Below are 27,683 nucleotides of genomic sequence, written 5' to 3' on the forward strand. Positions count from 1 at the left end.
AGGACCCGATGGCTGCAGTCCCACCCTCAGGCCGTGGGTACAGGGAGTGGTGCTGAACAGGATCAGCTCCACCTCCCAAACCAGGGACAAAGGGAATGAACCTCAGGATCACCAGTGCTGAGAGTCCAGGTGATGAAGATGAAACAAAGCTGTTCCACATCAGCTGCTGGTCCTGTTTGTAGAGAGGCAGCACAAGGAACAGAAGGGGCAGGAACTGTCCCCAGGGCTTTCTGTTGTTCCCTTCTCCAGCTTCTTTCCAGCAGCAGTTTGAATGAACACTTTCCTCCCTGTTGGTTTTATTCCTTCTCAGACTCTCAGCTGTCCAGGCTGTGGATTACAGCACAGTGCACCTGCCCCTTCCACCAGCCACTGGTGTTCAAAACTGCCCCAGCCCTCCATGGAATTCTGTTCCTGTGGAAGAAACAAGTATGATCCCACAGGCTCATCCACCTGTGCTTTGTCCTCGCTGCAGCACAGCTTGTGACCTTGGAGATGTCCAAGAGCTCACTCCGAAAGAGTGAAGCCCGAAAACCAGTCCAAATGAGGCAGCAAGTCTCCAATATCCTGTTTTTTAATGGAATAACGAGCTAATAATGTGCAGATTGTTTGCTGCAATCAGGCCACAAACGTTAAGGCCCTGAGAATCAACAGATCCACAGTGAAGGGTGAAGGCTTTCCTTAAAGCTGGCACTTGGCAAACATTTGAAAGTAACCCATGATGGAGAAGTTCTCTTTGATCTTTCTGTGCAAAAAGGTGCTCAGAAAAGTGACTGAAGAGGTCGAGTGATGGAAGTGGAGGATTTTCACATCTCCTGGGCAAAGTGCCTCGAGGCTGAAGGGAAGGGGGCTAAAATAAAATAATGGTTTTCCCTCATTTCAATATTTGGGGGTAAGAAAATAGGTAAATATTTATTAATACAGATTTCCTGTACAAAAGGTTGAGCAAGTGTTAGAGGGACTGAGTTAATAAATTACTCACTTTCAGGTGAGTAACTTCAGGTCTGGATAACCAGTTTTGTCCAAGCTCTGTTTCACTCCAGAAATGTTTCAAATCTTTCAAATCCAAGTGACTGGTTGAATACAGATGATACAAATACATTTCAGCTTGGAAATAAAGTGTATCCATGTAACTAAAGCCTCCAGGTGGTGCAGGAAGCGACAGGGAAAACTTTCTTAACAGTTGAATGCCCTGCCACGGGCAGGAACTCCTTCCACTAGAGTGGGTTCCTCCGAGCCCCGTCCAACCTGGCCTGGAAAAATTCCAGGGATGCTCTTCTGAAATAGCCCCGAGTTTACAAGGCATAATGAAGTGCACAGCCAAAAGCAGAATGAAAATGGGATTATTAAGGATTAGTGCCTGGATCCTGAGGGAAAGGCAGCAGCATCTCAGCTGAGGGGTGTGGGGAGGAGGTGAATCAGCACTCCTGAGGTGCAGGAATGGAAGCCATCCTGAGGGAAGGAGGAGCAAAGGGTGAGAAACAGCGTTGCTGAGGAAGGAATACTGAGAAAGCTGTGGAAAAAGTGAGCCAGAGGGCAGGTGGGAGGGGAGGGAACGGGAGGGCAGCCTGCCAAAAACTGCCTGGCTGAAACCGAGCTGGTGAACAGACACTCAGTGGGAGCTGCTCACTGCAGCACAGACAGGAACACACATCCCTCCTTCCCAAAGGAGTGTCTGCACCCAAAGGCTGGAAGTAATTCCTGTCAGCCCACAGAGAGCAGAACCATTCCAGCAGGAAGGGGCAAACCAGAGCCTTGTTCCAGAGCGCCCCGGCCATCAGCGGTGCCGGCACAGCCATCGGGTCAATCAGCTGGAAGATTATAATAGAGGCTCCTTGGATTCTGTCTAGGACAAAAGCAAAGCCCCAATTTATGTCATCCCTGCTGAGAGGCTGCAATCCCTGAGCTCTCAGGAGAGGAGGGACTGCGGCGCCTGGGAGGGTGAAACCCCAGCGTGGGTTCTGTGCGGGAGGCAAAGCCCCTGCCCTCGGTACCCGGCTCTGGGAACTGCAGCCCAGCAACAGCTCCTTTTCCAGCATTTCTCTGAGCTGGGTTAGGAAGTCAGCACGAGGCATTTGAGCAATCTGGTTAACTCTTGGGAAGTCCCTTAATAGCTCAGCTCTCAAATTCCTTGTATGAGCGTGGCCCGAGCTCTCAAACCTGTAAAAGCAGAGCTTGGGACGCTTCAACCTGAGCCTGCCCCGAGTTCCCAGCAGAGAGCACGGAAAGAACTCCACAAAGTAACAATTCTGCTTAACCTCAGAACGTTTTAAAAACTGTTTTACCTGAACTCCACACTCATTGTTTTGGTGTCAGGCTCCGTCTGTGAACACCCAGGGAGCATTTGACATTCCAGCTTTAGTAGTTCAGGCTGTAAAACGATGGTCACATCTTTTCCCAGGATTTCTCACCCACGGAAACAGATGTAACTGGAAGACACACAAAAAGACCCTACATTGGTCTTTAAATAAATGTCTACACTTACACAGTGCTTGATCAGACCGTGGCTGGTTACAGTTTTTTAGCCTGTATCCTTTCCCTCTAATCCCAGGGAAGGGGAGAGGGCTGCACAGGGAGCTGGGCTCCCTGGATGTATCCAAGGAAGTGCAGCTGACAGATTGTTCATTAACACAAAAGGGAGCTTGTCAAAATTTCAAATAATTAAAGTAGAAATCCAGTTGGAGCTATTTCTGTATTTTACAGATCCTGCACTTACTGGGAGATAGAACTGGACCCTCTTCCCCTCTCCTTGTGGCCAAGCCCACGGGGCATTCCCGTGTGTGCTGCTGCCCCAGCGATCTGCCGGGAACTCCGAGCTGGGGCTGAGGGAAAAGGGTTTCAAGGCTTCACAGCCAGGGACTGCCTAACCCCTCATCAGTAGGAAAGGGGTGTTGGCCACCTCTCCTGCTCTTTTTTCTGCTTGGATCTCAGGGAAAAAGTGCCTCAGTGTCCCACAGAGTTCTTGGATTCCCTGGGGACGGTGGCAGGGCCTGATGAGAAGAGCTGTGGGACCTCGGTGCTATCCCCTCCTCCCTTGGGACCGAGTGGCTCTTCCAGCCCCTTTATGGGGATCCCATCCCTCTGATCACCCTGTGGATTGTCCCTTCCCCTCTGGGGTCCCTTCCCACGATGGTGACAGGAGTGGTGGGTTCTGCACAGTAATTCAGGGAGAATGGACATCTGCAACACTTTTACAGCCACAACTGCAATCAGATCACAGGAAATACATTATTGACCACCTCTTGAAATGAAACTGTTGCTCTGTTTCTGTCCAGACTGCACGGGGAGGTGGCTGGGTCCCCCCACAAGGCACCTGGAGGACCCTGGGTCACCAGGGAAGGGGCAGGATCCCCCTGGAATGTTGTGAGACACAGGGACTCCTGGGCCACAAGCAAAGCTCAAAGCCTGGACTGACCTGCCAAAATGCACCCAGAGGCTGACTGAGCCTATGGAAAGGCCAAAGGGGAGTCCCAAAAGGCTGCTCAGCAGGGATTTCCTTGGCAGAAAAGCGAGGAGACACTGGAGAGAGGTGGGGATGGGGACTGGGCAGGTGGAATGTGCCCAAGCTGGGACCAGCCAAGGCCTTGGATCAGGAACACACAGGACAAGGACTGGCAGCCCATGTGCAGAGGAAAGCTGGGCAGGTACCAAGGGGCCTCTGCCCCTTGCCCAGCCCTGGAGGCTGAGGTGGGTTTGGCCACTGGGGAGGAAGCAAGGACAGAGCTCTGATTGCAGTGAGGGTGTCCCTGCCCACAGCAGGGGGGGTTGGAACTACATAATCCTTAAAGATCCCTCCCAACCCAAACCATCCTGTGACTCTCCAGAGACAAGAGAAGAAAATATGGGTTGATTTGGAAGACGAGACAATACATTCCCCTTCCTGGGGAAGGCAGGACGTGTCCCTGCGTGCTGGGACATTCCAGCAATAAAGGCTTTCTGTGAAACCAGCTCCAGGCTACCTGTTAACACTTAATGATTGCTCAAAGACACAGAGATGTGTTACCCTGCCCAGGGATGCTGCAAAGTGCCTCTGAATCAAGGAGAAATCACACTCTTGATAATTGTTCCAAGTTCTCCGAAGAGAAACCAGGAAACAAAAATCAGCTCCCTCCTGCACTGCCTGTGAATGACATTCCTATAATTATTCCCACAGGATTAAGTGGGGCTGCTCTCACAGTCTTGAGTTAAACACACTCAAATACCTGCACAGACCAACATAAAACTTTGTTCCTTACTAATTCCAGTGCCAAAGCACTTCCCTGGCAGAGAGGGGCTCTCCTGCCCCCTCAGCCACTGCTCCTGAGCTTCTGCCCCTCCCTCTGTGCCCTGGGATGGCCCCCAGTGCTCCCCTGCAGGGTGAGAAGCAGAGCAGGAGCAGAAGGAATCAAGGGCTTGGGGTTTTTTTTCTTCTCATCTTCTGTTTTCCCCCCATTTTTAAACTAGCTTTGCACTTTCCCCATTCCTGAGGGAAGTCATTCTCAGGAAATAAAGGAGCATCAGGAGCCTGTTCCGAGCTGCACATGCACATAAACAGGGGCCTCGTTAAAACAGAAAGAGAAACCAGCCTTGTGCAACACAACAAAGTGTTCCACACGAATTCCACATTTTACCCCTCCTTCTGAACCTGGCAGGGCTGGCAGGAGCTTGGCAAATTAGGTCAAGCTGTACCCAGATGAGGGATTAGGGGAGGAGTTCGGAAATAGCTGGAGACGCCGCCTGGGATGGGAACGTGCTCGAGTTCCTGGGAGGAGCAGAGAGACAACCACAAAACCCCTCTGGAATGGGAAGGAGCAGGAACAGCAACATGAACAGCAAAGGGAACTCCAAACAAGGACCCCAGGAAAGCCCCTGCCCTTGGCAAGGTTTGGTTTCACAGCCAGCACGGCCTCATCTTTGCAGTTTTCCTTCAAGGACCATGCAGGGTTTGCCCCTGGGCTGATCCAAAACCCTATTAAATTCCAGATACTGAGTGGTAACTGATAAAGGTGAATAATTTTGTCACAGAGACTTTTTTAAAAAAAAACATTCCTATTTGGTGTTAGGCAATATGGGAGAATGACAGGTTTTCTCAAAATTTGAGAGCAACAGCTTAATAGTTGTGAGCCAGTTATGAAATGTCTTTTTCCTGAGCCCTGGAATTACAGTGAGTCAGCCTCTGGCAACATCCCCTTTGCTTCCACTGCTTCATGATGTTCCCCACATCTCCAGGGGTGGCCTTTATCCTGCAAATAATAAAATCCCAAGTAGAGAGAAGTAAAAATAACGTAGATTTTAGTGCATAATTTCTGCCAAGGCACAAGGGCACAGCGAGCAGCTCACTCAGCTTTTGTGACCACATTCATCTTTTGTCTCAGCTGCTAAACGTGGCTCTCAGCTCATGTCACATTTGTTTCAAGCCATCAAACCAAACCTGCTCTTTTCTTACAAAGAAGGCAACAGCACTTACTTACATTTACTGCTGGAAAAGAATTCCAGTAGATGCTGCCCAGAAAATCCATTTGGCTGCCTCAGCCATCCAAGAATATTTTTAATGGGGAAAAGAACAACATGTTACAAGAACATTTTTTTTTTTTTTAAATGTGAAATTCCACCTGGCTGACAAACCTGCCTGCAGAGAGAAGGATTTCTCAGCAGTCTGACTGAGGCACAGGAGTTGACAATCCTAAGATTCAGATTCCCTTTCCAGGTCCACATCAAAGCCTTCCTGAGTGATTCTGGCAGCCACTACTACACGGTCCCATCTACATCAAATAATATGCAGCTATTTTTTAAATTTCTGCCCATTCTAATCCTGCACCTTTAGAGAAAAATGAGACTCAAGTGTGCACATTACCACAAAAAGTGATTTAATCACCTTTTCTGCTGTTGTCCTTCGAATTAAAGACCCTCTGTTCCCATGAAGGTCAGGCAGGTTTTACTTCATGAAGACACAGATTTCTTTGCCCTTGACATGCTTTTCTTTCACTGATAATTACTCCTGGAAATCTGCTTTGATTTGAAATCATGGCTTGTTATTATTGCTGTGACATCTGTGCCTCTCCTGCCTCAGCTGCTCACTCGGATTGAGCAACAGAAAAGTTTCTCAGACACGAGAAATGTGATGGAGGAGCCAAAAGCAGAGATTTAAGTGGGGGTTCCTGAACTTCCACATCAGAGAGAAAATAGAAACTCTACAGGACAAGGTGCAGCTGACACACTTGGTGGGAAGAAAATAAAACCCCCAAACAAGTAGGAAAATGAATCTTTTCTTACCTTATGCCCTTGCACGTGAAGTTAAGAAATCTGCCAGAAATTTGCCAGTTCTTTGCATCAACTGCAGGAGGTGAGGGAAGAGTCTGATTTTCTTACAGCCCTGCTCTTTTTAACAATTCTAACAGAATTTGGGACTGTAATTTTGTTCTCATCTCCTCAGTAAGCTTGAAATAAAACAAGAATCACTTGGAGATCAGGAGGCAGCAGAACAGCACAAAGGCTGCCAAGAGGATGATTTTTGCTTGCTCTTGCAAACACGATACCTGATGTCTTCTTTGAAAAAATCCCAACTCTGTACAATCCTAATTCTGGGTCTTCAACATTATAAGTTTTCATCCAAGGCCATGGAAGATGCTTTGGAATTTTTTTTTGTCAAAGCATCAATAAGGGGATTACAGCAAAGGTAGAAATTATGGATCTTACTGGGTTTTCTTCTTGGTTTCACCTTTAATCCAGGATAACCCAAAGCTACCCAGTTACTCTTCTCTTCCCTGTGGTTTTTTTTTTTAAAGCATCACAGGAAACTCCTGTAAAATCTCCTGTACAAACTGGTTCCATGACATGCTCCTTCCCAGCAGGATAAAATCAGTGGAGGCTCTGCCAATCCCCCTTTTCCTGCAGGTTTTGTGCCACAATAACAACGTCAGCTGGTTCTGGGGGTGTTCCCACCAGCCCAGTGCGAGCTGAGCAGGTGGGAAGGGCAGGGAGGGAGTAAATTCTCCATATCAAGGAGCAGCCACCCCTCAGGACGGTTTCCAAACCTTTAGGAATTGTTACCTTCAGTCCTCCAGGCAGTGTTTGAACCCCTCCTGAGGGCCAGGGAGCAGCAGCTCAGCTGGGAACACCCCCTGGGATGGGCTCAGCTCCTCCATCCTCCGTGCTCAGCGGGGGGAGATGTGCCTGTTTGGGATCTCACAGTGTTAAGGTATCTGCACAAGATATAATTCATCTGTTATTTCAGCAGATTTTCAGTTTCCTTCTGTAAATTATTAAGCATGTGGACCCAGGTTACTTCCTTTTGAATGAGCACAGCTTTTTATTCGTAGCTATTGTCAGGTGAACAGTAAGAGTTAGCTCTGGAAAAAAAAAAGTCTTTACAGTAATTTATGGAGATTAATTTTCCTATTTAGGTTAAGCCCAGACATTTACAAGAACAATCACTTAAATAAAAATAGAATATAAAGCCTATGTTTAAAACATGGCCTTTATTAGCACTGTCTAGTGAGCTCCATATTTACCTTACATTGAAATAGCTCTGCTTCGCTTAAGAAAAGACAGAAAAAGTGCATTTACAAGAGGACTTTTCCTTTAATTTTTCTTTTTTTTCTCTGTGAAAATGGAAGGAATCGGAATCACAAGTTGACAAATGCTGCGAAATGAGATTTCCAGAAACATCAATGTCAGCAATGCTACACCATCACTAGTGTTTCCTTCTGCCCCTCTGCCCTGGGAGCCCAATCTGCTATACAGTCTAGAGCATCTATGCTTTTACTCTACAGAATTATTAAACACAGAAAAAAAAAGGGGGGGCTCACACCCCCCCTTGCAATGTACAAACATGAATAAAAAAATCGATTAAAAAAATCACTTTTATACAGAATGTATATGCAAACTGTCTTAAATACATGGTTTTTTTTTTCTTTTTTTTTTGGGGGGGGGAAGAGTTATTTACAAACTGCATCTGCCCGTGGCACAATCCACAGACAGAGCACACACAGTTGCTTTTTTTTAATTGTTTTTACTTTCTTGTTGCATCTCAACTCTGGGAGATGGGACTTTTTTTTCGGCAGTACAGCAAAACAGAAGAGCCTGTGACAAAAGGATCTTAAAGGGCAAGCCAAGACATTTTTGTTCCTCCCAAACAAAGTTTTTAAGTACTAGGACTGCCAAAGTCTCCAAAATCAAGTTTTTAGTTGAAGCCAGATGCCCACTGACAGTTCTGTGGGGGGGGAGGACAGGTAGACAGACCCACTGGAAGTTCAGGAATGGCTACTGGATAATTCCTCCTGAAGAGCCAGGACTGAGAAGGATGGTTTTTTTTTATCCAAAGAGTGAACTAACCTAGGATTTTTTTTTTTTTCCAATTTTATTAATATTTTAAAAAATACATAAAAATACAACATCCAATGTCTGAATAAATATATTTAACAAGTTGCAAGATACCTTATTTTACACAAAAATTTCAGCTTTAGAAATCTTGTTAAATAACTTCATTGTTGTTATATATTTCATTTTTCGTCTTTTTGTAACAAAATAAAAACTCTGAAATTACATAGAAAAAAGACAAAATATTTTTGTCAAGGGATAAGATAGTCCACTGAAAACCTATTCACAATTCCACTGTAAACATTAATAAACATTTAAAATATTTGCATAATTGTGTGCTCAAAAATCCTATAAAAAGTGGAAGACTTATTACAACTGTAGTTTTCAGTCAACTACACTTCCTTTCACAATTTATTTTGTCCCATTTACACCTTTTCGAACTGGGCACGTTGCTGAACACATCACTTTGGCAGTTCTGGAGAGCAAGTGCTTCCACAGAGGGGAACTACTCACCAAGAGTTACCACCACCAGCTGGGGGAAAGTGCAGCAGCTGCTCAGTTCTTTTGGGGGAATTAATACTCTGATGTCTGCTTGGTGCACTTGCTTTTTTTTTTTTTTTTTGTTTAAGATCACCCTACAACACCTGAATGCTTCATTGGACAGAACTTTGCAAATTTTGATAAGTGCCCTTTTCTCTGCGTTAAGAAAAAATAATAATAATAATAATAAAAAAAAAAAAAAAAAAAAAAAAAAAAAAAAAAAAAAAAAAAAAAAAAAAAAAAAAAAAAAAAAAAAAAAAAAAAAAAAAAAGACAACACAAAACAACAAACGAACGAGAAACAAAGAAAAAAATAAAACAAACACGATGACAAGGATGTCACTTTGTGCCTACAAACCTTCAGTTACCAATGAGCTTCTGGGAAGGGTAAATGAAACAAAAGAAGAGGAGGGGGAGGGGGGAGAACAGGTAGAGTCCAGCAGTGGAAGTGTGGACAGGATGTTCTTGGCAATGTCAAACCAGTCGAGTGCTTTTCCTGGGGCTGAAGTTGAGGGTTTGTGTCCGTGGCAGGGCAGAGCAAGGGGCATCACCTGCATTCCACAGCCAGCACGTTCTGGGGAGGAGAGGACGAGGAGGGGCTCATCCCAGTGTCTGAGGAGGCAGAGGACATGGATGCTCCTGTGTGGGACACTGAACACACACAACAATCATCAGCGTGAGGTCAGCAAGGCACAGCTCCCACAGCTCCCACTGATGTTTCCCTTGGTTCTTCTGTTGTTTAAAATGATCACACAACACAGATTTTTTTTTTTTTTTAGCAACTGCTTTCACTGCTCTATTCACAGAAGGTGGATTAACCTCACCCATCTATTGAGAGATAACTCAGGGGAGTCACTACCCTGACTGAAAACTCAGACTAAGAAGTCCAAGCTTCTAATATGCAGTTATAAAACAGTCAGTAAATATTTCTCTGAAAAGCCACAAATATTCTAAATATATACACAAAGAGATGATAACACTTTTTCAAAAATATAATCATTTAAACTCCAGATGCATCGAGTTAAACATTTTCAAACAAATTAACTTATCATGGGAAGCACAAAGCAAATCTCAAAGTTACCTTCTCTGTCTTTCTTTTTCAATCTTTTCCTTCTCCTGTCTATGGTTGCTACTTCTGACTTCAAGGACATGTAGTATTTTCTTATCTCCTGCAGTTTTTCTTGTAAGAAGGAGATCCTTTCAGTGCTGCTCATGTTGTCCAGTTCATCTAGAAGTGGGAATCAAAAACAGCTTTATCAAGGCCATTTTAAGCAAAATCTTAAGTGGATACAAGGCACAGCATGGGAGGAAACACAATTCCACAGCTATGTCATAATTCCACACCTAATTTATTTATAATAAAATCCCCACATTTTGCACTTTTTTTTTTCTTTCAAAACAAATTTTCTTTGAAATTCCTTCTAATTCAAGTCATTTAAAGAATTCTTACTGAGCTGGAAACTCCACTTGTAGACTCTGGGGGAAGCATTCTGGTGGTGGTGCTTGTCCCTGTGTTTGTCCTTGTCCCCATCTTTGATGTGAGGGGAAATCACCCTGGCAGGAGAGCGGGAAATCTTCTGGGGTTTGGCTGCGTTGATGTGTTTGACAGGAGTACATTTACTGGAACTGTCCAGCACAGGAAGGTCTTCACTGTCACTGCTTTGTCCTGCAATGAGAAGAATTTAATGTGGATTTATTAAAAAAAAAAAAAAAAAAAATCCCATCTCAACATTTTAAAAACAGTGGTCGCAGTGAAAAACAAGAGTAAATAAACTCATCAAAATTTGAATATTAGAGCACTGGTAAACTATCTTAAATCACCTATTTTGGCTTTCAATTATAAAAAGAGACATTAGAATTCCTTTCTTAAAGATTAACCCTGCCTTACTAAAGGTAGGTAGTGATTGTAAATAGTGGCCAAATTGATTTACACATCTATAGCAACAATTCTGAAACAAGACTAAAAGCATGAAAGTTTAAACACGTAACAGAAAATTCTAAGCTGATATATTCAAGTATTTCAGATCCCCATGTTAATTGCCAGGTTTTTATTTTTATTTTTATTTAAAGTCCTTTCCACCCCAAATCATAGACTGTGATTCTGTGATTCTGACATCAACAGCAAAATGTTTTCCTGCGTTGGAATATTTTAAGTGGCTCCTTTTCCATAAAGTTACCCAGGGGGGTTGGAACGAGATGACCTTTAAGGTCCCTTCCACCCCAAACCAGTCTTTGAATCTATGGAAGATGAGCTACAGAACCATAAAAATCTAGATTTCTACAGAAAGTTAGAAAATAGCCACATACTTTAAAGAAAAAACTTCCTTTGGCTGAAAAGCTGTTCTTTAGCATCAAACATTTTTCTGCACTCCATAAATGGCAATTTTTTTTTTCCCCACCACAAACACCTATTGTAAGACTTTAAAGTTGCCCTCTCCCAAAATTCATAACCAACCTAATATATATAAACATCAGCCTGATGGGAAATGTTTAGTAACTGCTAATGTACACAATTCGTAATTTTTCCTAAGTAATATAAAACAGCCAAGAGATTCCCAGTAGCTCTACTACCACAGAGCTCAGAAGTTCCCTCCAGTTGTTCACCACCAATAACCATGACGAATAAAAGTGAAAATCCCTGGCAGGGAAGTGCCATTCACTGCAAACAGTGGGTACCAGTGAGAACAGTGGGCTCTTATCCATGTTTGCAGGCCAGGAGGATCTTCCCCCTCCTCCCCAGGCAGGAATGTACCTGTTCCATTCTTCTCATTTTTGGCTGCAGTGCTGCTTCGCTTTGGAGTTCGCTTCTGTTTCTTTGCCAGCGTTCCAGTGTTGCTGTCACTGGGTCTTTTTTGACCTATTTGAGAAGGAAAAACAATAAACAAAACACAAAACATAAGGTAACTCAAGTATTTCTGCTCCTAACAAGCTCTTTTTATAAGCAACAAAGAGAAATTTAAAAGCAGACAGGGTAAGACAGTTGGGGCTGTTCAGCCTGGAGAGGAGAAGGCTCTGGGGGGACCTCAGAGCACCTTCCAGTGCCTAAAGGGGCTCCAAGAGAGCTGGAGAGGGACTTGGGACAAGAGCCTGGAGGGACAGCACAAGGGGGAATGGCTTCAATCTGACAGGGTTAGATGGAATATTGGAAGAAATTCTTGGCTGTGAGGGTGGGGAGGCCCTGGCACAGGTTGCCCAGAGAAGTTGTGGCTGCTCCATCCCGGGAAGGGTTCCAGGCCAAGCTGGACGGGACTTGGAGCAACGTGGGATAGTGAGAGGTGTCCCTGTCCATGGCAGGGGGTGGAACTGGATGGGTTGTGATTCTATAACCATTCTGTGATTCTATAACCAGCAGATAAAACCCACCAACCAACTTTTAGCAAAGTCTGACACCAGACTTAAGGCAACTCTTGAAACAATCACATCAGGGATTGACTCTTCCCAGGAACGCTCACCTTTCTCCCCCATCTCCCTCTCTTGCACAGCAATGCTACAATTGCTCGAGGTGGTGCTGGCCTCGAAGCCATTGACAGACTCGCTCTCGCAGAGCCCCTCCTGGGACTCCTCGGCCACGCTGTCCACCTCGATGGTGGCGTCGCTCTCGCTCTTGACGCTGCGCGACTCGTCCTGGCTGAGGGCCAGGGGAGAGGCCACCGGGAAGGCCGAGGGGGCGGCGGGGGGGAAGGCAGAGGGCTGGGGGTTTGGAGCGCCGGGATCCGGCTTTTCCGCCGCTGCATCTTCACTCCCGCTCTTCTCCTTCTCGTCCAAATCGTCCAGGTCCACCTCGTGGCACAGCAGAGTCTCGGGCCCGATCTGGGGCATCGCATCGTCCTCGTCCTTCAAGGGAACGTTCTCGTTGGCTTCAGTGACACGTTGGAAGTTGTCACTCCTCGGCTCCTGCCCGTGGGGGGCTGGTTCTGCCACCAGGGCTGGCATCTCCTCGTGGCCAGCTCTGAGGGGCTCCTCAGCGTTGGTGCCTCTACATTCCTCTGCCCCGGTACATTCACTGGTCCTCTCCTCAGACACGATATTTGGCACTTCCATCTCGCTCTCTCGCCGATTTCTCTTCTCGGGCGACGCCTGTTCCAGAGTTTTCCTTTTCAAAAGCTTCTTATCTTTCGTAGAAGGTTCTGTCTCGCTTTCAGGAGTGCTGGAACTTTCTTTACAGTCCAAGGAAGACCCATCCAACCTTTCAGGTTCCGTAAGAGATTCATTTGCCGCCTCTTCTTGGCCTCCTGGCGCAACCTTGGCGTTCTCTAGAGAGGGATCTTTTGTCTTGCTCCTTCTCCCTTTTCCCTTGGGCGATTTTTCAACCTCTCTTTTGATTTCTTCGATTTGATCCGGTTTGTTTCCGAAAATCTGAACTATCTGTTCACTTTCCTCAACTTCCAGTTTCAGTGTTTCTAGTGGCTGCCCTTGAGTCCTGTCGTTCTCTTTCAGCGCGTGAGGGATCTTTGGGTTCTCTTCATCCAACTTCTCATCGTGGAGTTTTTCGCCTTTTTCCAGTTCTGAAGTTTCTGGAGAAAATTCTTCGTTCGAATTCTTTTCAGGTGACTCATCTGCTTCACTGTCAGATGTGCCAGAGTCTAAAGAAATCACAAAAAAAGAAGCAAACAGCACCCTAAATAATTAATTACAACACAATTTCCCATTTGAACCACCCAAGAACCCCTCTCTTTTCAGTAATCCGGGGTGTTACATCAGTTTAAAAAACCCTGTATTATCCAACACACTTGCTACAGTTTTTATTTTAACCTAAAATCTCTAGGAAACTCCAATAGTAGTGGTACTATCAGAGTTCAAGGAGCATCTGGGTGATGATTTTAGTCACATGATTTAGTTCATGCCTGTAATTCTCCTGCTACTATTTCCCAGCCAAGCCAAAAGAAACGAATTACAGTGCACAGCAGCAAGAGGAGTTTTACAGATTCTCACAATTTACCTGTGGATGTTGCCTCTCCCACCTGAGATTACAAACCCCAAAATCAATACTGCTCCCCTCCATGCAGCCCCAAACAGAAAAAAAAAAACCAAAACAAAATCAAAAAATAAAACCCTTCTAATAATAAACTTCTGTGCAAGTGATGCACCACACACAGAGCAAGCACTGGTACTTTACCAGAAGATTTTTCAGGGAGCTGCACTAACAGTGATTTCACTTCAGTTCTTGCTCAAGACTTAAGAAATATCAAAAATGTCGCTGCCCTTTGTGTCTAATTAACAGCTCTGGTGGATGATGTAGCACTGAGGTTGAGGGTTTAATTACCAGAATACAGACTGTCTTATAGCACTGGATTTGGTCTGTCCAGCATCAGCACTGAAAGGCTCTGGCTGAGGAACATGGAATGATTTGTAAAGTCATTTCCAAGCCACAGCTTTCCTGGGAGCAAACTGTGCCCCCCTCAGCAGTGTGAGCTCAGCTAATTCCTCAATAAAGTTCACAAGGAGAAACCAAAAAATAACAACAACAACAACAAAAAAAAAAGGTAAAAAAAAAGTAAAAATCAAACTTCTTTTGAGAATGGTACTGAAAAAAACCTCCAAAGTATACACAGGACTGAGATCACTCACCGTTTGATCCTCTATCAGAATCAAACATTCCTGAGCTACGTCTCGTCTGCCTGCGAGGTGCTGCTAAAATTGAAATCGAAAGGATTAATTTTCGTGGAGTCAAATCTGCACCCAAAAAAAAATTAAAAAACAACACCAAAATCTGTGTTGTGGCAGTGCAGCTGCACTGCCTGGTGAAGCAGCACTGGAAGCTGTGCCAGGGCAGTGCCAGCCCCACTCCCAGGCACCTCCACACCGGACACGAGTGCACGGAGGTACCTTCATTCCATTTGGGAATGGGGGGGACGGGACAGGTTGTGCCCCTCTGGCTCCAGATTTACCTTCACTGGTGGCTGTTTTGGATAAGCTGCAAGATGTGTTGGAGGGAAGAGTAGATTTCAGAGGGGGTCGCCCACGCTTGGATTTTTGTTTCTCCTCGTCCTTCTTCTCGTCCTTTTCACCGTCCTCTTTGCTCTGAGGGGAAAATGAGGAGTTTTTAGTGGAGTTTCCCTGCTGGTCATCAAAAAACCTTTCTCCTTCTGCTCTAATAAAAAAACTAGACATGGGCTGCATACCTTTTTTTCAAATAGAGGGAAAAAACAATATTTGTTAATGGTTCATTGCTGATCACCAAAGCTCTTCTCCATCTCCTCTATTAAAAAACTAAACCGTGGACTGAATAACCTTTTCCTTATTTTTTTTTTTAATAACCTTTTTTCTTTTATTTTCCTTTCAGTCATTAAATATTGCACTACAAAAAAACTTATTGAGATAATTACTTTTGTTTTTTTCTTCTGTTTTCTCTTTGGTCCTCCTTTGTCCACAGGCCAGATAATCCGATCAGCTTTCACCCACTCGTCGTATCTACAAGGGAATAACAACACGCTGCTGTCACTGATACCACAGGAAAATGCTGGTTGAATAGGAGGATTAAAAGACTGGAAATTATGGAAAATATTTATTATTGAGAGGTAGGGAAAATTCAAGGCCAGGTTGGATGGGGTTTGGAGCAACCTGAGCTAGTGGAAGGTGTCCCTGCCCATGGCAGGGGGTGGAACTGGATGGGGTTTAAGGTCCCTTCCAACCCTTTTTTTCCATTTAATATATTTTTTCCTGTAGCTCTTTGCTGCTCTGCCCTGTCCTCCCCTCTGTCCTCTTTACAATCACTTAACAGTCAGTGCAAAAATATATTTTGTTGCCAAAATTCCAGGGCTTCATACCCTTAATTGCAGATTCTTTCACCATTATCAAGGACTCCCTTAAATAAAAAAGTCTGCCCGTGCTGACACAATAAAAATTCAGGGGTGCTCCTGTAAGGAGCAAGGACTGATTGCTAAGGTGGGTGGAAACTTGGAAACACAGAAGTATTTTCTGACATTTCAGTGCAACACCACCAACAAAATCCCTAACACTGAAAAGTTACGTTGATAATTCCATTTGGAGCCAGGTCACTGCTCAGCTTCCCCTCTACTTTCTTAAAAACAAACATTTCTTCGGCAAGTAAAGCCTTTCAACAAAGAAATGAGAGGCAATTCGTTCTCCTCACCTTACATTCCAACCGTAGTAGTGAACTAAATATAAAACTTCTCCATCATCAATTTCTGTGCTTTTAATACTGGCTTCATAAATTTTTTGAGTCTTGCCACGTCCATATTTTACTTTCACTTTGGTTCCAGTCAGGCAGGGTTCTGTGTCCTCCTCATCCTCTTCACCTTCTGATTCTCCTTTGTTCTCCAGTTCCTCCCTGCAGGAAAATGTATTTAAAATGCCCACTAATTAGTGACAGTGATGTTTAAACATTTAATGAGTGTAGCCAAGCTACTACAAAGAAAAAAGCTGCAAGGAAAATTCTTTTCCTTTTCTGCGCCCTGCACTGCCTCTAAAGCTGGGCTGGACTCAGGGGGAGTACCAAAAATACCTAGAAAATGGTAATTTAAACTCAATTTCTTAGGTGTACAACAACCTGGAGGCCTAAAGATTGTTTTTTAAACTAACATTTTGCTAATACATAAAGGAATAACTCAGTGTCTGGTCCCTGAGTAAGACAAGAAGAACGAGCTTCAGTTTTTATTTCGACACAGTTTGCTCAACTGTAGAACTCACAGTTAACATTTACAAACTGGACACAAGTTTAAACTGCCATCACAGTGATCCTCTCATAAATGCAAACACCATTCCACTGGAAAAGAGCTGCTTACAAGAGTGTTTAACCAAGACTAAAAGTGTCTGCACAGCTCCTATTAGCTCTATCTGCCTCTTATTACATCTACAGCTAATATTTTTATATTATATATAGATATTATATTTGCAAGAATTAAAATTAACCTATTTTTACCTCCAATTTCTCATAAAGTAGAAGTGAAACTACAAAAAAGTCACCAAAAAAAGACTACGGGTTTACTTTTAATGAAATGGATTTGCTGGCCTTCAGTGAAAGAGGAGCAGCATCCACGTTGATTAAAGAAAACCCCTTTGATGACACAATAAAACCAAGCAGCCTGGAGCTTCAGCAGCCACCAGAAAACACTTCAATAAAAGCACAGGAGAGGAGTGATTTGCCATTTCTATTCCGATTGCCCAGAGAGGTGTCCCCAAAGTGTTTCCCACCCACACAACACTTGGCACAGTCGCAGCTGTGCTGCCTGGAGATATCAGGGGGATAAAACCCCCACACCACCTTGGCCAGTCCCCAATTCCCACTCTTTGGGAAGACCCCCAGCCCTGTAGATCCTGCTGTTTGGAGCACAACTCCATCATCCCAAAGGCAGGGGAGCCAGGGCAGTGTTTACCTCTCCCTCTGCCTCTCCTCCTCCTCATCTGACTCCCTGTCAGAATCCTCCTGTTTTTTGATTTTCCTCTCTTTTTGCTTTGGTGTGCTTTTCCTCCCCAGTGGAGTTTCGTGGTCTTTCTTCTCTGGGTTCTCAGGTGTCTCCTCTGGATCTTTGTTCTCTCTGCCACTCTCTTTTAATTTGTCTGCTGTTTTATCCTCTTCCCCATCTTTTTTAGCAGGGGTTGCATCACGGGCGAGTCTCCTTCGTCCCTAAAACAGAAACAGCAGCTCTTTAATGACCCCTGGCAATTGTTTTCTCTGTAGCCTCTCCAAATCTCAGCAGAAAAAGTGAGGTGTGCAACTCCTGTACAGAAGAAAGGCTGGAGATAACACAAAAAATATATGTTCTAAAATATTAAGATTAAAAGGTTTTGTTAATCACTTTATTTGGTATGAAGAGGGTGAGTTTCTGATTAACTGCTGGAGGATTTCAGGACATCTGCTTGGACCTGAAAGGTTTGTTGCTCTGCCAAAAAGGGTCAAAATGTCTGATGCAGCTGATTCTTGGGGGATTAGGACAGGTTTATTGTTTTGTTTATTAAAAGGCTCTCGATAGGATCGTTGCTTTTCAATCAGAACATTTAAAATACGTTATGAATGCAAGATTAATTGTCTGAAGGGCATCCAAAGATGACAGTAATGAAGGCACTGTAATAATTACAATTCACAGCAGCATAAAGGCAAATACTTTGGAAAATAGTAATTAATGAAAGGCTGGTGAGTGGATTAAAAAGGAATAAAATATATAACCAAATATTTAATAATTAATAAATAAACAAAAGACAGCCAATGATAAAAAAGACAAAAAAATTTTACCATTTCTTTATCATCTTACCGGTTTTCTCAAAAAAACCCTCAAAAATAAATGAACACTCACTCTAAAACCAACACTAATGTCGTGTCAGAAAGTTCACTGGGGCTGATACAGCCTGGAAAAAGCACCTGCAGTCAGACAGAGATCTCAACTGGTGCTCACACTGTGTCTTTTCATGTATTCATTTAAAAGGTCAATATTTGCTGGAAAAGCTGGTTTGCAGGAAGTGCTTTCACAGGATTTCCTTTCAGTCCAACAGAACCCTCACAGTCTGAACAATTAGAAAGAAGTAATTCCTTGTCCTTCAGCAGTCACGCTCTAGGGAACACAAAATGTCCTGTTAACAGAATTACCAGGAGTGCTACAGGGTGATATTCCAACAGCCCCCAGTGCTGTTTGTGCCTGTGGAAATCCTCCCCCACAGCCAAGACTGTGTCACAGCCAAGACTGTCCTGCTGTGTTTCCCTGCTCTGATGATTCACAGCTCTCAGGAGCTCCTGACCAATCCCTGAATCAAAAGCCACCTGACACAGCCTGAGAAATGCCACGGATGGGGTGGGATACGAAGGAATAATCAAACCCGACTCCACCGACAGGTAGAACATCACTAACAGTGAACACTCCCAGGACCTACCAATTCCAAAGTGCAGGTGATCCCCAGGGAAAAACCCCCCGTGGAAACTGTTCACCCACCCAAGGGCTACCCAGAAATCAGTGCAAACCACTCACCCTGGGGGATCTCAGTTCTACTTCTTCCTTTTCACTTTCACTGCTGGAGTAATTTTCTTCTGCTTCTTTTTTAACTTCCGTTGGGGGCATTTTCTGTTCCTCTTTCCCACTTTCCTCCATTGGTTCCACGGGTTTCTGTGGCTCTTCTACCACCTTTGGCTCATTGTGGTGGATGGTCCTGAACTGAATGTTTGCAGAGCGACAGTACTCCTCAAAACCATACAGATACCTGCAGATAAATCAGGTGCCACTTATATTTTGAGGTTTATTTTCTCATAAAAACCCCCATTTTCCTGCTCGTTAAACTTCAGGAAAGAAAGAAAAATAATAATAATAATAACAATGGCCACTGAACAAACCCAAATAAACAAAAGTAAAAAGCCAGAGATTTTGAACCGAAACGATTTTGCACACAAGTCAAGTGGGGAGAAAGAACAGACACAGGTGCTTCCCACATATTTGACTTCCTCCCCATCCAGGTAAGAATTCCTGACAGTAAAGCCATGCATGAGCTTGTTCATGTAACTGCCTGTGCACACTCTGATCCAGTTACAGCTGAGAGAGATGAATTAAATTAGCTTATTCCTCAAAGAATAAATATGCAATTACAACACACTATATCACGTGTCCAAACTACATTATTGTTATTTCCACTGTAACAGCAACCTAGTACACAGTTACCAATTATTCTTTTTTATGATAAACACTCTTCTTTGTAAAATACAGACCTTCAACATGTGCCCAGTTCAAATCCCACTGAAGATGTCTCAATATGTTCATCTTCATCAACATTAACATGAGTTGAGTCATTAGCCATCCCTATTTCCAAATTTCCTTAGGTTCGAGGCAAGAGAACCCCGTTCTTTCCTTTTATTCAAAAAGCCCAATTGTTTCTTGTCAAACTTCCAGGAGGATAAATAATGACAACAATTCTCATTTAGAAAATCAGCTTGAAAAATGCCATTCCTAGAAGGTTTCCATTTCAAAAGTTAAAACACAACTGAAAACCAAAGGTCAGAAGAAAAGAGATTTATGCATTTGTTCATTACAAGTAATGATTTTTACTATTTACTGCCACAAGCACACAGCTATGCCCTAAAGCCATTGTTTTACAAATTGTGCAAAGATTATATTTAAATATCCAATCTGAAACATGTCCTTTTTTTTCAATCAGCATTTTTCAGAAGGAAGTTAAAAAGAAACTGGGATAAAATCCTCCTCACAGCACAAAGCACCTCCAGAACGACAGGAAAGCTCAATTTGCCAAAGCTCATCCTGTAAATGTCTTTGCTGTATTCTGCAGTAGCACCTCACATGCTGATAGGGAATGTTTCTTGATAGAAAATGAGCAGAATTTTCAGGTACTGGAGGAACAAAACTCAGGCAGCCCTGAGCTCTCCCTCCCTTCCTCCACCATTTCAACCCTCAGCACCGTTCCTGAACTGAAGGACGGCAAGTGCTGTTTCACTGAGCTATCAAACATTGCTGGAATGTTGTACATGCTGCTAAAAACATGGAAAAACACTTCCACCATTACACAAGATGAGGACTTACTTTCTATAAGCAGTTTTTACATTGTAGGAAGCAGCTGAGTTCAGAATAGGAATGCCAAGGTCCATATAAATTTGCTTCCATACAGCACCACTCTCAATCTTTATGGGGAAAAGAAGAAAGAGAAAAGGAAATTTTTAAGGTTTTTTTTTTAACCAAGAACATTAAGGAGTTATATCTAACACAGCCACAAGCCACAGGCTTTTAGAATCATAGAACAGTCTGGGCTGGAAGGGACTTTAAAGAACATCCCCAGTTCCAACCCCTCCCACCTCCCACCAGGTTGCTCAGAGCTACTTCCAACCTGGCCTGGAACAATCTCAGGGATGGGGCAGCCACAGCTTCCCTGGACAACCATTGGACATATTTAGTTCAGGAAACATCCAACACTTACATTGTCACACCCACCCTGCTGATAAACCAGCCGAAAAAGTTTGAAGAGATTTAGGTCCTTGTAGCCCAGAACTGGTGGTTTATTGATAGGAGTACCTGGAGAAAACAAACCAGAAACAAGAGGTTATCCCACAGAACAGCATACTGTCTCTTCCAATGCTTTGGCACAAATTTGATTATGAATATCTTTCTGCATTTCAATTTAATAGTTTAATGTCACAAGTCAGGAGTTTCCAATCAGCAATTAAGGCTTCACTCTCTTGAGTGCTCACTCAGCTCTGGGTGGTTTATTAGCCACCCAAATTTATTAAGAATCTCTATCCCACTGCTCCTCTCCTGAGTGGGGAAGACACAGCCAGAGCTCCAGGAAGCTCCACAGAAACACCTGAGGAATGCTGGAACACAGCAATGTGTGATGGGATTAACTCCAAACACCGTGGGCTGAAAGGAATGAGGAAGAAGCAGAAATGTGGGATCAGGGAGAGTCACACACAGGCAAATTGTCAGAATGTGAAAAAAGCAGAAAGCCCTGACTGGATGGGAATGTTTGGGCCAGTTCCAGGGAAAAGAAAGAACTCAAATCAGATGAGTGGCAATGACATAAAGAATAATAATTATTTATAAAAGGAGAAACCAAAAGTGACTTGGGGCAAGTGGCTGCATCCGTAGACAACAATCTCCTCCCAGCAAGGAAGAACATCAAACCTCTCCCCTGCTGCTTCTTATCTTCCTTCATCTTCATGCAATTATATCTGGAATCATTAAAATAATTTTACAGGACTCTGGGAATACTGTCATGATTACAGGAATCAAAACAGACTGAGAGAAGAGAATGCACAAGAAATGTGGTGGGAACAGAAACCCTACTTGGTTTTAGTCTAAGAGTTTAGGAGAGAGACTCAGGAAGGAGGAAAACAGAAAAAGGGGAAGATCAGGCTACCTGAGAAGGAAACTGGGGATCAGCCCAGCAGCAAAGGGAGGTTTTTTCCCAGCCCAATTTAGATTTTTATTCCCCTAAGGCAGGTTATTCTCCTAAGCAGAAACACTGCTTATACACAGGAGGCCTCCAAACTGTATTGGATGAGCTGCAGAATTCTTTGTTATAACACAAAATCATTTATTAAACCTGTGATAAGAACTGGAAATCCTGACCAGAGTTGGAACTGTCTTTTTATGATTCTGTGGTCTAAAACACACCTCATTAGAAGGGATGTAGACTCTCTTTTACAAAGGCAACTTGATTTTCCTCATTAATTTTAAAACATAAAAAAAAAAAAAAAAAAAAAAAAAAGGAGGGGGGGAAATTATCACTTCATGTTTTACTCTCAGCTCTGGTTATTTCAAATCCAAACCCCTCAAATATGCTGCTCTGGAAATATCACATTCAGGTCACTTTTGCCAAGGAAAAATGAAGGAAAAGAGTAAAATGGCAGTAAATGCATTTGTAATTTACCTGCTACTGCAGGATAAATACACACAGTATTTGAATTGAAATGGTGACTTCACGAGTACAATGAATAAAATGAAAACTGTTTAAACCACAAAACTTTTCAGGCTTGAATACTCTTTAAAAAAAGGGAGGGGGGGAGGCACGAGAGGAGCTAAGGAACAGAAAACCTTCCATTTTAGTGTCAGTCTCATCACAACTGCAAATGTCTTATGCAACAGCAGCTCTCCCCAGTCAGCAGGTACATCCTGCTCTCCATCCAGAGCACAGGCACTGCTGAGATCTGTCCTATGCCAAGGCTTCAATATTCTGATTTATTAAATCTCGCTTAGTTCTGCAAAGACAGGCATTTAAAATAATCCTGTTCTCCTGTTCTGGGTACAGAAGGAAGCAGAGCTGCTTGAGTTGCCTGTTCAGGTGTTGCTGCAACATCTCTGCACGGTCAGAGCTCTGCCCATGGCTCATCTCCCACCCTCTCCTGCTTGGATTTCATCAGCACAACTCCCAGCCAGGCTGTCCCAGCAAGGAATCAACCAAGAGCTTATTTAGCAGGGCAGTGCTGACATAAAAAAAGGCTTTGTGAAAGCCAAACAAACCCCAGAACACCTCAGGGAGGATTTGAGTTTCCTTTTGAATGCTGTGCTGTTAAAAAAGTGGACCGGAGAGAAAAAAAGAGAAGAATTGCAGCTTTACCTCTGTCTTCCATAAACTTGTAAAGCTGTTGGAGGAAGTTGTCCCTCTCTTCAGGATCGAGCTCTTCCTCAGGCTGGGAAAACAAACAAACACAGTCAGAAATGAGAAGAGCAAACATACAAAGCAACCCTTTATTTGTCCAAAAAACCTCAGAGCAAGAACTGAACCCAAACCCAAAGCACTTTTCCACCTGGCTCTGCACCCAGGGAACGGTGAAATGTGCAGGAAACAAAATGTCCTGAGGAGACTGAAGTGGTACCTCAGGAGGAGAAAAAGGAAATGCAGGTCAGGGAAGGCATCAGTCCATGACAGGAGGAATGTGGGAGCCTCACAATGAAAACACCAACACACTTCACATACTTCTCTCACCCAGAAGAGCTCTGTTATTTCCAAGAGTGAAACAATTCACAGGAACTCAAGGGGTTTGTGGGTTGGGTTCTCTGCTTGTCTGGGGCTTTTTCTTTTGCTTAACTCATCTTTCTTAGCCCAGTTTTAGCTCAGGTTGCAGAACAATCCTTTCTCCAGTCATTCCTGGCTTTGATGCTCCAGGCAGTATCTGGTTTGTGATTAAGCTCCAATGTTTGATTTCAGCTTATATTTGCAAGCAATTTCAGAGTCACTCCTATAATTTATTATTATAAATTCCTTTATCTTGACAACTTGAAACCTCAAGGAGATGAACTTGATGGTAACCCATAGGTGAAATAAAGCTTTGCTTTTATTTGAGTGAAAATCATTATAAAATAAAGTCAATTTATCAGTGGGTGGGAGGGGAAATAACATCTACGTATCTTCAGGAATTTTGAGCTTCTAGCAGAGACCAGGAAAACAAAAATAAATAAAAATAACCCTTTTTCCCTGCAATGCTTTCTGAATGGCACTTTCCCCCTGCCAGCCTGGCAGTCTGCACAGGCAGGACTGCAGCTGCCTCAGAGGAAAGATGTCCAGTACGTGTCAAAAAATCTTATCATTCCATTATTAAAAATAAACAGGCAAGTGACAAGCAGCTCCAGAAGGAAACCAGAAGAGCAATTTACATTTCAGTCGTCTCTGCAGTCTGTAAACTTTCAGCTTCCAGGCAGGAAAAGGGGCAGGGAAATGGGAATGAATGTGCTGGTGGCTTGCTAAGCAGAAAACAATCTGCCCAGCATCAGAATGAATTCACTGAAATCCTTCTAACCCCAACAGGGCTCACCTACAATCAAGGCAGAGGCAGCATCTGTGTCTCACTTCCCTGTTTTTATTTTGGGCAATAACCGGAGGAAATGAAACGTGTGATCCCAACACAGGAGAGCATCAGTTAGCACAGGGATTATATAAGGAAAAGCAGTTGTTATCTATGGAATGAGCATGTTCTTCCAGGTTAGCAAGTGAAGGATTGCTATAGAAACCAGGGCTCTTTTCTCTCCCATCTCAACCGCAAACCCACTCCAAGATCCAGAAATTTCCACCATCTCCCGGGATGTTTGCTGGTGAAAGGCAATATGGCTCAAACTGCGCAGGATAAATAAATGCAAATAGCAGTAAACCTCCAGAAATGTTTCTGAAGAGTTGAATTAAAGCCATTTCTTTCGTGTGGGTGCAGTGCCAAGCCAGAACTCTGGGTCAGAGCAGCACAAATGTAGGTTAGAAACAGCACCCTCGTAGTCAGAATGGAACCATTTCACTGAGAGTGAGGATTTTCACCAGAAGGAAAAGCAAAATGGAAAGATGAAAAGACCAACCCCTCCTGGATACCTTCACTACAACATCAGGGTACCTGGATTTTTATCAGAGGTCACGTTTTTATCAGGGTTATCTGTTTGGAGTGTCTACTGTCTGAGTTATTAGAATACATCAACCATCAGCAACCTCAAATCTGCACCCCAAGTCAAGGAAACACCTGAGAAATGTTGGTGCCACATCCTGTGATCACCATCAGGGAGGGGCTGGAGAGTTAAAATTGCCAGCATGGATTTCCAGCAGGAACCAGGGTGACTCTGCTCCTACCCAGACATTTATGCTCAAAACTGAGACCTGTCTGCTGTTCATCCAATACCCACAACTAAATGCAACACGAGAAAATCTTTTTATAGTTTCACGATGAGAGGCTGAATTTCATTTAAATAAAAATAATTTAAAAAGCCCTTTCTCTAATTAGAAGATTGAAATTTTATGGGTTTGAGACGTTTTCCCTCCTTTCTGATTAGCAGGTCACGTCAGTTAGAAAATTCTGGAAGCAGGAAAACAATCAAATCAACCACGATCACACACTATCTCTGTATAAAGGACACATTCCTTTCCCAACTCTATTTCTTACAGCCTTCCAAGCAACACTAACAGTGTTCACATATTGCCTACAATTATTTTGAGAGTAACAACCAGCAAATAACACAAACCACACAGAAACACAAGTAGAAAACTTGTAACTGGCTTTGCTTCATTTGGTTTCAAGCCACTTAATTCACCCCGAGCTTTGCCATGATTTTAACCAAGAATGTGGCTCTGTCAGCCTGACTCATCATTTACTCTCCAGAAGGGATGTTAAACCTTCTGTGGGTGCCAACCTTTAGAGCTGAGTGGGAGCACAGAGGATGAAAGGGTTTCTTCTGCAAAAGGAAGAATGGATCTCCTCCCACCAGCACAGTTCACCAGCAACTCAGTCAGGTGAGGCTACCAGGGGCTGATCTGCCTCTTGTGTTGTAAATACACTGACAACACCATAAACTCCTCTGTGAATAAATGGAAGTTAAGAGGAAGAAGGGTGTAGAGAGGATCTGGAGTTCAGAGCAGTGGATGATCAAGACAATCTGCCAGAATTAATGTAATTTGGTTGTTTCAAAGCACTTCACTGCCTTTTCATCACTGGCACATTTGCTTTCTGATGCCAAGTTCTGAACAGCAATTAAGGAAATGAGAAGAATTAAACTGATTGCAACAAGTTAACAGCTTTATACACCATGTGGAGACCAGAGTGGTCTTCAAACGTTCATTTCTACCGACAAGAAGTGGGAATTCAACCCTCCTCGGCAGTGACTCACTGGGAGCTGGGGCTCAGCCTTCAGCTCTGCTGCTCCTCTTGGAGGGACGTTCTGAGAACGCCTGAGAGCAAAGAGCTGTGAGCAGGAACGGCTGGGAGGAACATTTGTGCATGGGATGATGCAGGCTGTGCTTCCCGTAGCAGCCAGAGCTCCTACAAAATGCATGGATGCAGGAGAAGGAGGGTGAGTTAATCAGTGTTCAGCTATTTTTAAAGGCTGTTCCGTGCATGACACGTCACGGCTGCTTTGGGGGGTTTATGTATGTAAATCATGGAATCACAGATCGGTTTGGGTTGGATGGGACCTTAAAGATCGTCTTGTTCCACTCCCCTGCCATGGGCAGGGACATCTCCCACTATCCCAGGTTGCTCCAAGCCCTTGAACCCTTCCAGGGATGGGGCAGCCACAGCTTGTCTGGGCAACCTGTGCCAGGGCCAAACCACCCTCACAGCCAAGAATTTCTTCCTGGTATCTCATAAACCACTTCTTTCCTGACACCACGCTTCATTAACTTGGAAATTACTGTTTTCCTGTATTTAACTTTAAAAGAGTCAGCTTTTTAATGTTATTTTAAAATACAAACAGGTTGCAACAGACACAGATGATCTGGGTGTCATTTTATGTGATCTCCCACAGTCACTCAGGGAAAAGCCCACATGGGAAACAACAACTATTTTGAAGCAAAATGTAACTATTTTAATAGTTGACTGCTGACTATTTGTAGGAATCTTGAGCCTCCTAAAATACATTATGGATTTCTGATCCTTCCCTTATGAGCTCAGTGCTAATAAAATATATGGTAATGACTTATCAGGAGAACTGAAATCCTCACAGAAAAGGAACACTGGAAAATGCCTCTGGCACCTTCCCTTTCCAACCATGGAAAGCGACTGTGACTGATGTTTCTTGATGCTGTTGTGATGCAAGAACCCTTAAAAACACAAGATGAATGCACAAACACACACACATCCTCCAGGTGAGTGGCAAAAATAAGCCTGGAAGGAAACTCCCCCAAAACAAACAGCCGGAGGGGACACAACGCTCCCCTCAAGGAGCCAGAGGGCCCAGCCTGATTTCTCTGAACAAATCCCTCACCTTTCCTTCCACCTTAAACGAATGTATCTATTAAGAACTCACACTGAGAAGATATTTCAAGTAAGTGCACGTTAAGATCTTCATTCTGGTGGATTCAGAGCGGCCCACAGGGAGACTGAGAGCCAAAAGCAAATGTTGCCTGCACGTTGCCCTGTAAAATGGGGAGTATTTGACTATTTGAACTTGAGAAGACAAATAGGAGGAGTTGCAATGGGTTCTGAAGCTTCTCCTCCCAGCACATTTACCTTCTGGAGTCCTTTGCTCCACTGCTTCGTTCTTCTTTCCCAATAAAACAACTTAAATACCAACAAATACAGTAGTAGATATAATCTGTTTCTAATAAAAATCACGTAATGATCAAAAAAACTTTCAATTTCTATGTGGAGATACTGGAGTTAAGATTTTTCTCTTTCCTTTTAGCTGCAGTGCATTCCTTGACTGCCAAATGTACCCTCCAAACACAGTTAATTCTCTTCTTCTGACACGTTGAAAACTGGGTGAGAACCAAAAGCAACATCCAGATTTTTATCTGGATTCAAACTAATTGAGGGATTCTTTTAATCTTCATTTGATACAGACTTTTTTCCTACAGTACCCCTGGGATTTTTTCACTTTTTATGACACAAATTATCAAACCTTTTAATTTTAAAGAAAAATAATCCAGAGGTTCACCACCTATTGCCAAAATTCCAGCAATTTGAACACGCTGAGCAACTCTGTGGAATGCAAT

At 43.5% G+C, this 27,683-nt stretch overlaps 1 protein-coding gene across 1 annotated transcript; it reads right to left on the reverse strand.

Annotated features, from left to right (window-relative positions):
• Positions 1-9,098: 9,098 nt before the first annotated feature.
• On the reverse strand, positions 9,099-22,956 carry LOC114070788 (AT-rich interactive domain-containing protein 4A-like). Its single transcript, XM_027908375.1, has 14 exons — positions 22,839-22,956; positions 20,700-20,794; positions 20,309-20,406; positions 18,755-18,983; positions 17,171-17,421; positions 15,928-16,125; positions 15,161-15,245; positions 14,723-14,855; positions 14,403-14,465; positions 12,287-13,417; positions 11,587-11,691; positions 10,285-10,500; positions 9,916-10,062; positions 9,099-9,485 (listed from the first exon to the last, which is right to left on the reverse strand). Exons 1-14 carry the CDS (start codon positions 22,954-22,956, stop codon positions 9,382-9,384), a joined length of 2,973 nt encoding a protein of 990 aa, XP_027764176.1. The 3' UTR covers positions 9,099-9,381.
• Positions 22,957-27,683: the final 4,727 nt, after the last annotated feature.

Source organism: Empidonax traillii, unplaced genomic scaffold, assembly GCF_003031625.1.
Source record: "Empidonax traillii isolate 1590-97213 ecotype Southwest subspecies unplaced genomic scaffold, ASM303162v1 scaffold1685:size78898, whole genome shotgun sequence".
Taxonomy (NCBI): Eukaryota; Metazoa; Chordata; class Aves; order Passeriformes; family Tyrannidae; genus Empidonax; species Empidonax traillii.